Below are 11,722 nucleotides of genomic sequence, written 5' to 3' on the forward strand. Positions count from 1 at the left end.
TCTTTCCCTTCCTCCTCCACCTTGTCTGGCTTTGGGAGTTTCCTGCTCCCAGAGGGCTCGAAGTTACCAACAACAGACAGCAAACAGCTTGCTCAGAATCACAGACTCAGGCAAAAAGGTCTGCTTCCAAATCCGGTCAGTTTTCGCTACGGCAATAAACAGATAAAACCCTTCTCTAACCATTTTAAACAATTATTCGGTTTAACGACTGCTTTGCACCCCGCCCACTCCAGCCTGATACCAAGCCCCAGCGCTCCCAGCCGGGCTGGGGCGTCCCGCCGAGCCCACCGGGCTGCTGGTCCCTCACTCGCCACCGACAGAGGAGGCCGAAGGAGCCCCTGCACGGGGGGTGAGAAGGGAGAAGGGGCTGTTCGCCGGAGGAGCACGGGCGGCACAGCCAGCAGCTGCCTCCGGAGCCGCCCCGGGACAGACAGCGCCGGATCCCCGCCCGCCCAGCGCTGCCCGCCCCGTTCCCAGTCCCCCCGCGGCCGCTCCCACCTGCGCAGCCCGCCCGGCTCCGCTGCGCCCGGCCGGCGCGGCGCGCTGGACATGGCTGGGTCGGGCGGCGGCCCGGCCGAACATGGCCCCGGCCCGGCCGGCCCGGCCCGGGCGCAGCGCAGGCGCGGCCCGGCCTCCCGCGGGGAGCGCAGGCGCGGCCCGGGCGGTGCCGCGGCCGGGAGGGCCCGGGACGGTGCTGTTTCTGCGGGAGTGCTGCTCCGTCCGAAGCAAAGTGTCCTCCGCCCCTCTGAGGGCTCGGGGGCAGCTTCCCTCACACCGAGGACACCAGTGCCCTCACACCATCTCCGTCCGGCTGCATCGCCCAGCCCACTCCCTTCGCAAATGCGGGGAAAACCCAGCTCGCACATCACAGAGGTGCCTCACGCAATAGCCAAGGATTTGTTTTGGGTCAACGTCGTGAGGGGTTGGTGGCCACCTCAATATACACGCTACAGGAATGTGTACCACATTTCATACCATAATGGAATCACAGAACAGTTTGGCTTGAAAAGGATCTTAAAGATAGCTTGCTCCAATATTTATATCTCAATGCCTTAAAATAGCTCAAAGTCAACAAACATTTCTTAAAAAAGGCACTCAGAACTTTAGTCTTACTGAGGTCATCCTGACTGCAAGGGTACTTAGCTCCAGCTAGCCAGTTTCATAAAATCACAGAATGGTTTGGGTGGGAAGGGTTGCTGAAGACCATTTACTTAAAACTCCTGCCATGGGCAGGGACACCTTCCCCTAGAGCAGGATGCTCAGAGCCCCATCCAGCCTGGCCTTGAACAGGATCCCTTCCAGGGTTGGGACATCCACAGCTTCTCTGGTCAGCTTCTCCACCCTGGTGCCTCACCACCCTCATAGTGAAGGATTTCTTCCCCTCTATCTAATCTGAACCTATTCCCTTTCAGTTTAAAGCCATTCTCCCTTCCCCAATCATGCCATGGCCTTGTCAAAAGTTCCTCTCCAGCTCTCTCGGAGACCCTTTAGGTACTGGAAGGTGCTGCAAGGTCTCCCTGGAGCCTTCTCTTCTCCAGGCTGAATGCCTCTTGCTCTCTCAGCCTGTCTCCATAGCAGAGGTGCTCCAGTCCTCTAAACATCTTCATGGCTCTCCTCTGGATGCACTCCAGTAGGTCCTCTACTACTGGAATGTGATATAGGAATGTGATAGATTCTTTATTACTGGTGCTTGGTAATAAACCTGAGCAAGGTCACAATTAAATAAATGTTTTATATAGGACGCACCATTGCTACATGCCAGTGCTTCCCTGGAAAGACAAATTTTTTGTCATTGCCCCTGCTGATTTCATGACATCCAGTGTAACTCCTTCCCATCTGATAGTTGTGAAAAGTATCTGGAGGCCTTTTTTTCCCCTGAAGTTCTTACAGAGATTTCATACACACCTTCATCCATTTATGCAACCCTCTGCATTCAGGCTGTAGTAGGAAAATCCATCCAAGGAGGACTTACCATGTACACCTTCAGGAGAATTTAAGCCCTATTTGTATTTATTCTCTTGTTCTCAGGTAAGACACTGAATACAGATAAGCCAGACCGATTTCCACCCATACAAAGTTTTACCTGGTAAACATAACTTTAAAATTAAAACCAGAAGTCTTACAAAGAATCTACTGTATTTTTATTGAGCTCTTCAGAGAGTTTTAAGAATAACTGCATATATTCATTAAGCCTTTTCCTTAAGGGCTATCCAAATAAAACTGTTCATTTTAAACAGGTAAGCTGTCTAGCAAAAAAAAACAAAAACAAAAAACACCAACCTCAAAAACCACAAATAAGAAATCCTGCAGTATGTCTTTGGAAGAAAATGTTTTGTAATCTGTGTATGAGCTTGAGTATTTATATCTCAAGTCCTTAAACAGCTCAAAGTCAACAAACATTTCTTTAAAAATGGCACTGAGAACCTCAGTCTTACTGAGGTTTGTCCTGACTGGAATGGTGCTGAGCTGCAGTTTAGCAAGTTTAGCAATATCAGAGACAGGTTTGAGTTGGAAAGGCCCTTAAAGATCATCCAGTTCTAACTCTCTGCCATGGGCAGGGACACCTTCCACCAGATCAGGTTGCTCAAAGTCCTGTTCAATCCCTTTAGCACTTCCAAGAATGAGGCAGCCACTTTTCTGGGCAACTTGGTCCAGTTTCAACACAATAAAAACAGTCACACTGCAGAGATCACATGATAACTTTGTATTTTGGTTTCAAGCTATGCCAAACATGGCTGTTTGAAAAACTGTATTAATGTAAAGGATTAAAAATATCTCCTGCTTGGAAAAAAGTCTTTTTTGGGTTGACAAATTATGTTAACCTAAAAAAACAAGAGATAACATTTTCCAAATATCTTCTGGAACACTGCAATTACAGAACTAATACAGCTGGGGAAATAAATAATATAGGTGTGACTCATGTTCTGAAAGATCTGTTGACCTGCGCCACACTGGGAAATTTGGGCTATACATGATACACTCCTATGGAGTACTTAAACTGACACAGTCCACCCACAGTCAGACTGTCTTTAGTTTAATGACATCACATGTATATAATATACCTCAGATTACTAGCACTGCCCACCCACAAGTCAGTGATGTGGAAAAGCATACACACAGCTGGAAATGCAAAACTAAATCACTATTAGTGATTTACACACAATAATAAAAAAAAGTTCAGTAAATAGTCTAGCCAATTCCATTACTTGGGTTTTTTTTCTGTTGGTCTGTTGTTTTGTTTTTACAAAATGCTGTAAGAAAACTTATTCTAAACCCCATCCTCTTGTTTAAGAAATGCATCAAGATTGTGTGGGAGGCAGTGGTGTGTTCTGTACTGCAAACAGAGAGGATCTTCTCTAGAAATGACCATACATGTGCATGTGGCTCCTTGGATGATAACCTGAAGCTATCACAAAGACAAATGTCTATTTTTGTACCCTATTATTTTCATGTTCATAAGAATTTTTAACAACTTGTTTCTCTAACACAGTCTTTTAAGAAGCTCACAAACACTGGAGGCATGTCAGATTACTTTGAGAATTTAACTTTACAACTGGATTAAAGAATAACAAAAGCATCAATGAAGTCTAATCAAAACAATTTTCTCAGTTAGCCCTTTATTAAAGAATCAAAACCCAAGATAAATTTAAAAATGTAAAGAATTCAACCTACGTTAAAACCTGAAAAAACAACAGTACTGCAAATATAGAAGGATAACCTTATTCCATCCAAAATGTAAGAAAAGAAAACAGGGGTTTAAACAAAATTAAAATCCAGAAGCTGACATCAGGTGAGTAAAATCCACAGATACAGGTAAAAGTGGAAAGGAACTGAAAAGATTTACATCTGTTTTCAACACTGTAAAAGAAACTTTTAGAGTTCTGGTAGAACATGAAGTCTCAGAAAGAGATCTAGCAGGCCTTTAACCAAACCCATTATGAAATAGTCAAATTAAAAAAGTAAAAACATACCCAAGTTACTACTCATCGTATTAGGCAAACATCTAGAATGCAAAATTTGGCTCGGCAAGTCGGGCAAGGCACTTGGCTCGACAGCCAGGTCTCTGGGTGCTGCTGGTCCTGTCTGCTGGCAAACCACTTGCCCATGCAGGTGAGGCACCACATGGGCCGGCAGTAGCACTGCTGGCATTCCCCCTCGTTTGGCTCCTGGCAGTTCTTGATGAGCTTGATGTTGGCAATAGTCTGCATACACCCTATGCATGGCTCCAGCTCCTGAGGGAGGAGAAAAACCATCAGAATTGTGAACTGCACAGAATGGCTCCTGTTACTGCTTTTCAAAGGCTTTTAGAAAATCATCTGTGGCAGAATAATCAAGGCAGAACTGCCCCACCAGAGGAAATCAAATGGTTTTATCAGAACACTGTAATGAATGAGAGCAAAGCTTCTCTTTGAACAGAAAACCCAAAACTGCTGCATGAGACTAATGATTAAACAAAAATGACTGAAAAATAAACATTCATTCACTCTCTGAAGAGCTTCCAGCAGCCACAGCAAGGTAAGCAAGCAGCCAGCTTTGTCATTCAAACTACTTTCAAAAAACATACTAGTATAAAAGAAGGAAAACAAACCAAGCAAACAGTTCTTACTACCTAAAATAGCAAACGTCTGTTCCTATCTTCCATCTTTCTAAGAGACATAAATGAGGAAACCAGGGCTGGACTCAACAAAGGACGCTCATCCTGAGGGCCCAGAAACTTAATTTTTCTTGGATAAAACTGGAATAACTGATTTTGCCCACGGTTAATTATGCCACATGAACTTGCAGTTGCATATGGGAACATCTTGCTATGAAGTGTTTTACAATTAATAAAAAATAATTAGCATTTCCCACATGTTTTCCAGCTGTTCAAGAACTTGACAAAGCTCAAAAGACAACACACTGAATAGGCACAGAGACCTGAATCTGTTCAAAATGCTCCTGGTGGAACAAAAACCAGCTCTCTCCGTGGTCTCTAGTTCCCATCTCCAGACTCTTCCTTTGACAGCTCAACTGTCTGCTCAGCTGGGCTGTGGAGCAGACCCAGATGAACACAAGCCACTCAGCTTTAACTTGTCATATTAGGTCTTAGCTTTTAAGCAGGAAAAATTCTAGCATCGAAAGAATAACTAACTTTTTCAACGTATTAATGGAGCTTCAGAATAGCAAAAAAAATCAGTGTTGTATTTTTGACATCCTTATCATCATCTGTGATGTCATTTATCACTCAAAGTCAAACATGAGTTCAGAAGTTCAGCTGCCAATGAAATGTGTCACAAATTAAATGCTTTGCAAGAAATCAGCTTTAATATCTTCTATTTATTGTGACTAGTTCTTTTTGCTGGAAGTGCCATCAGAACATACAACATAATGTGCAGACACACCTGATCCAGTTTTATTTTAGCTAGTTCATAAACTGTATAAGCTGTGCAACACTACCACAGATACCCCTCACTCCATCAGCTGAACCACTGGACACAAACTCCCTGCAGGGTCACCAGTACTGCTTTAATTGGTTCCCTCTGGTACACTGGACAGTGCTCCAGTCACACCTCCAACTGCTGCACAAGTAGAATAATGACCAGGTCTCTGTGAGTATTAATGGAGGTAGGACTCTGTGCTGTTATAATTAACACCATATAATAGCCATAATAACTAAAGCGAACCCCAATTAAGAATGATTAGTTTATTTCAGCAGAAGATCCAACAAAACCTGGCTGTCTAGAAAAGCAAGCTATATTGGAGCAAACTGCCTAAAGAACAGCAACAGCAGCTGTGGCTCTGGCTCCCCATAAACTTTCTGCAAGTGCAATGTCATCATTTCCAGATGCGTTCATGTAATATTTTTGTAGACATTATTACAGCGGACTTTATTTCACTATGTTATTTCTCATGTCTCAAAACTGTAATGCTCACAATACAGTGTGTTCCTTGTAGCAGGAACAGAAGCAGCAGCCAGAGTTATGTGTATGATGAGTTTACTGACACAGGTGAGCATTTGTGAAGGAAGCATCACCCTGACTGAGCAAAGAGCACTTGGGTTTCTGGCATCACTGACCAGGAGGCCTGACTGGAGTCAGCCTTGGCTGTGCAGACCCTAAGAAGTTGTGCTTGGCTGCATCTTCTCAGGAAGTTAAGGAATCTAGGCCATGTCTTATCAGGGGCCAACGAGAGGAAGCAGTAAGTCCTACAGCTATACACCCACACCAAAGGGAACTCTAACCACCAGTCACTCTCTAAGTAAGGGACCACATCCCCCAAGCCCATGGAACTCTCCTGTAGGGCAGCCTCAGGTAGGTAGGAGACCTCTCGAAGGACCTCTTGAGATCAAGAGATCCCTTACTTGGTATCTGTTATCTACAGCAAGTAATAGTTTATATTTGATCTAAAACATATTGAATGGAAGCTGAATTATTAGAAGTGTAACAAGTAATAGGGTGTTTAACTGCTGTTCACTTACCATTTAATTACTGACTGAATACTGCTTAATTATTAAATGAGGATTATTAAGCAGTAATAACATAAAAATTTAATAATAATTTGTCATTTAATCCATATTTTTAATTAAACCTTTCTGCTAACCTCACAACAATGAATTCTCTTAGTAATTTACCTGAGATAGCCCTAGGTAAACATTTATCATTTACACAGTAATCACAGGCACATCTATATTGAAAGTATAATTGTTACAGTCTCACATGGATAGAAGGTTTCACCTGAGTACTTGGAACATGGTATGTCTGGTTTATTTCCACCAGAGATGTAAAGGTTTCTAAAAATAAATCACTAAGGCTTTGATGGATCACAACATTAGCTGCATTGCTGATAGGAGCACGGAGCTTCTCCCGGAGCTCCCCATACTCTGTGGAGTTCAACCTGAAGAAGAAAAGATGGAGAAAAATGTTACTATGATTATCCACCCAAATACCTTGATAGTACCTTGTAGAGGTTAACATCAAGGAAGCCAATCCACAGAAAAGCTGGTACTTATTGGTCAGAATAAATACACAGCACTGTATTTTCTTGTTTTCTTCTGCTGTTCAGCTATTTGTTTTGGCACAACTTGGTCAGCAGAACATGCTGTCCTCATTCATATCTGTGTCAGACTGACAGCAGGGTATGTCAGAGATCAGCTAAAACATTATACAAAAATAAAAGTTTTTGAAATAATCAGCATGAACAAAAGCAATATAGGTACACAAATCATGCATTAACTGCAAAGTGCTGTTTGCACCATTTCTGTCACCTTTTTAATGCCTATTTACTTCAATGATATTTAAATTCTCCATTATAAACTTCTGAGGAGTTTAGCTAAGAGAAATTAGTTGTATCATGCAGCAGGCACCACAAGGTGATATAGTACTATATAAGTAGCAAAAGTGTCAATCTATCAGGTTCTGTAATTTTATGATACAATTTTAGATTATATCATAACATTATCCCAGAAATTTCACAAAGGTCACAAACCACTGCTGATTTCAGGCTGCAGCAAGCTGTGTTTCACACAAGCTGCTTCTGTAAATTAAAATGATGCCTGCAAGTGGCACCTGCGACCTCACACAGATGACAGTGACACATCCCTGTTGTCATCCCTTTTTACCATAAGAGTTCTGAACTGTAGTGTCAGAACTTTCCAGCTCAATGCTTCCACTCATTAAACAGCTTTCATGGAGAAGTGTTGGGAAGACTGCCCTCGTTTTTCTATCGCTCACTGAGTTCCCAAAGCCCAGCACAATGCAAGGCTGGCTTAGCTCTAGCTCTCAGTGGTCTCCATCGTTTTTACTGCTACAGGATAATGTCATTTAACAGATGCTATCCATGCAAATCACAGAGACATTTATACACAGAGGAACAACTCACACTGAACATGCAGGGAACCGTGGCCCACCTGCACAGAAGCATTTTTCCTCCAAAAACATCTCACTGTATTTGATTCCGATTCTGGATATATACAATGATCCTGTATGATTCTGCTACATTCTAGCAGAGATTTACTATTACTGAAGTCTTATTAAAACAGCTTTTATACACTGTTCTTGATGCTATTCTGTTTAGTCACAAAATGCAGTTTGGGCTTAGGACTTTTTTTCCCTAAAAGGAGTTGTCAAACAAATCACAATTTTCTCAGCTGGGGATGTAGTTTTACCACTCTGGCATTGAAGTGCTTGCAGAATCATTAGTTGTTTAATACTAATTTGGTCACTACTGCCACAGGTCTATAAAAGTCTTTTTTCTTAGCACTGTCATGCTTACCTTAACCAACCTCTTGTTCTGAGTTCTGTTCAGCTGGATTTCTACCATAATCACTTCTTTCCCTTCCTCATGCTTGCCCCACTGCACACATACAAGTCTGGTGATGTGCCTCCTTTTAATTACCTAATAAATGCTTCTGACATACAAATTTACAGCAAGAAGACAGTCAAATACCTTTTCAAATATAGTTTTAGGAGCACTAACATCGTTCTTAATAATAAAACAAAGAGGCTTCTGCTTGTACTTTAGCCTGGTTACACAGAGACTGCTGAGATAAACAGCATAGGCCCTTGCAAAACAAGCCCTAACATTCACAATTGTTATGATTTACTGCTATGAGAACATAAATCAGAAAAGGACCAAAATTTTTTCCTTGTTATAGGGGCAGTTGGCTTGCAATAGCTCAGTGAGAACTCTTCTGAGCAGTGACAAAATTATCAGCCTTAAGCACGAGGAAAATCCAAAGTTGTGGATGAACAACAGACAGTTTTAGGCAAATAACTATTTCTCCTCACCCAAAATATAGAAGATCAAAAATTCTACCTTTCATTCCTGTTCTCCATCTCTCACCTACTTTTATCCAGCTACTTCTTTTTGCACCGAGCACAATCCTCTCCCTAAGAATGGATCAAAGAGGCCAATCCCTTTGTTTATCCGTTTTGTATTCAGTGTTGCATGTGTATGAAGCTTTCTAAACAACCTGCACTGCATGGCAGAACTGCACATACAAAAGCCCTGACCACACCAGGCAGGGACCAGAAAGGAAGGGATGAGACCAGGGAGTCTCCAGATTGGGCACAAAAGTGCTCCCTCAGCACCGTCAAACAGCACACATGTAACATAACAGGTTTAGCAGTTGTTTTACCTGATATCGAATGCCTTGATGTAGGGATTAACACTGGCAACTCGGATGGTGAGGAACTGCACAGGCACGTTGGAGTCTGGGGTGAGCTCGTGCTGTCTGGAATCTGTCACCGTCAGGTGAATGTCCTGCTGCTGGGCAACATGTAAACAGTAGGTGGTCACTTTAATCACCCACGTGTCCGTAACGATCACCCTCGCTCCTGGAGCTCCGGTAGCGAATTTATCGATTCTCCTAAATTCTGTGTTGATGGAAGAAGCTACTGCCCTCCAACCCGACTGCGGGAGAGCGTGAACAGCGAGTGTCCGGGCCAGCGGGTGGTTATTCCAGCCTTTCCGTGACCAGTAATATGCCAGGGCACTGGTGACTGCTGGGAGGAGAACGGCGAAGAAGAAGAAAGTTTTCCACTCTTTTGAAGCCAGGTAGAAAAAACAAAGATGTTTTTCAGGTGCAGCAAAGCACATACCAAGGTAATAACCTGCAAGGAAAAAAAACTTACTTTCAGAAGACAATGAAGTACCTGAAAAAACAGATAACCTGAATCATATGGTTATCTAACCAGTGAGCTCACCTCCAAGAGAAGTACTGTACTTCTGGATGACTTCAAATTCAAGCCTCCTGTCTTATGCAAGCTGAGATAAATTCTTAGGCATCACTGATTCTTACCAGAATCTTATACCTGAAGGAAAGTGATCTGAATTCGGTTGCTGAATAAAATTACCTGTGAGATGCCACTTAGTTTTAGTAGAATTATATGGCTAAAGGAAGCTGATTTGCATTCCTTGGTTAAATCACAGATCACAGAAGATGATGAGCTGGAAGAGACTCAGAAGGATCATCAAGTCCAACCCTTAGTCCTGTACAGGACACCCCAAGAGTTACACCATGTGTGTGAGAGCGTCCTCAAACTCCATCAGGCTTAGTGCTGTGACTCCTGCCCTGGGGAGCCTGTTCCAGTTCCCAACCACCCTCTTGGGGAAAGAACCTTTTTCTAATATCCAACCTAAATCTCCCCTGACACAACTTCAGGTCATTCCCTCAGGTCCTGCCATTGTCACCAGAGAGAAGAGATCAATGTCTGTCCCTCCTCTTCCCCTCTCGAGGAATTTGTACCTGCACTGAGGTCTCCCCTCAGTCCCCTCCAGGCTGAACAGACCAAGTGCCCTCAGCCTCTCCTCACACGGCTTCTCCTCAAGGCCCTTCACCATCTTTGTTGCTCTCCTTTGGACACTCTCTAATAGTTCAATGTTTTTCTTTTATTGTGGCACCCAAAGCTGCCCCCAGCACTGGAGGTGAGACCGCCCCAGCCCAGAGCAGAGCGGGGCAATCCCTGCCTTGCCCGGCTGTGATGCTGTGCCTGATGTCCCCAGGACAGGGATGTCCCTCCTGGCTGCCAGGGCACTGCTGGCTCAGTTCAACTTGCCCCTGAGCAGGACCCCCAGCTCCCTTTCCATGGCCCTGCTCTCCAGCATCTCACTCCGCTGTCCGTACTTTAACTGCAGCTCCTCGGTGGGTGCATGTGCTGCGGTGCAGCGCGCTGGTTACAAAGCTCGGGGCGCTCATTCCGAGCGCTACTCACCCAGGGGCAGCAGGGAGTGAGCCAGCAGCGTGCCGGTGCTGCGCCGCAGGTGGTACTGCACGAAGGCCGCGTCCTCGCTGCCCAGCCAGTCGGACAGCAGGCTCTGCACCGTCAGCCCCGCCGAGCGCACCTCGTCGGGCGGGAACACGAAGCACACGGCGAACACCAGGTAGGCCAGCGTGAAGGTCACCGCGGGGCTCTCCATGCTGCGCCCCGTGGGGCGCCGGGGTCTCCGGGAGCGGTAGTCCCCGCCGCACCCCCGGATGCTCCAGCGGGGAGCGGTGCTTCCCGCCGCCCCAGCGGTAGTTCCCCGCGCAGCCCCGGATGTTCCAGCGGTAGTTCCCCGCCTAGCCCCGGATGTTCCAGCGGTAGTTCCCCGCCTAGCCCCGGATGTTCCAGCGGTAGTTCCCCTCGCAGCCCCGGATGTTCCAGCGGCAGTTCCCCCCGCTCCAGCGGTAGTTCCCGCCGCACCCCCGGATGCGCGGCGCGGGAGCTGCCGGGCTGGCGGGGCCGCTTCTTACTGATGGTCCCCGCCCCTCCATCCATCTCCGCCCTCCCCTCCACCCGTCCCCTCCCTCGCCTCCGCCCGGCCGCGACCCCCGAGCCGCGTCCCCGTTGCAGCCCTGAGCCGGGCCTCGCCCGCAGCCCCCGCCCAGCCCGGCCGGGACGCGCAGCCCCTGCCCGTGGCCTCCGACACTGTCCCTGCTCCAGGTCATGCTCCACAGGGCTGGCAGAAGGAACCGATTCCAGTTCTTTGTGAACGTAAAAGAGCTCTGTTGGATGAAGGCAGCGTCTTTCTGAAGCAGGGAAAAGGCCTGTTTTACTTAAGCGTCGAAAAAAGCTTCTCTTTGTTTCTCTTTGTGTATTTTATGTAATGTTTTCTAATACTTTCTAATAAGGGATGTAGGATCTTAAAATGCCTTAAAGGGAGGCATGATTCAAGGTATCTTCGTACACCCCCGAACCCACTAAAGGGAGAGGCCTGACTGGAATATCTTGTTACTGTTGAAGTACAAATAATAGATAATAGC

At 45.5% G+C, this 11,722-nt stretch overlaps 1 protein-coding gene across 1 annotated transcript; it reads right to left on the reverse strand.

Annotated features, from left to right (window-relative positions):
• Nucleotides 1-3,605: 3,605 nt before the first annotated feature.
• LOC131574474 (transmembrane protein 129-like) lies at nucleotides 3,606-11,200 on the reverse strand. The gene is made up of 4 exons (XM_058828942.1): nucleotides 10,692-11,200; nucleotides 9,116-9,590; nucleotides 6,714-6,873; nucleotides 3,606-4,232 (listed from the first exon to the last, which is right to left on the reverse strand). Exons 1-4 carry the CDS (start codon nucleotides 10,894-10,896, stop codon nucleotides 3,984-3,986), a joined length of 1,089 nt encoding a protein of 362 aa, XP_058684925.1. The 5' UTR covers nucleotides 10,897-11,200; the 3' UTR covers nucleotides 3,606-3,983.
• Between the last annotated feature and the right edge of the window lie 522 nt (nucleotides 11,201-11,722).

This window comes from Poecile atricapillus, unplaced genomic scaffold (genome assembly GCF_030490865.1).
Source record: "Poecile atricapillus isolate bPoeAtr1 unplaced genomic scaffold, bPoeAtr1.hap1 scaffold_341, whole genome shotgun sequence".
NCBI lineage: Eukaryota > Metazoa > Chordata > Aves > Passeriformes > Paridae > Poecile > Poecile atricapillus.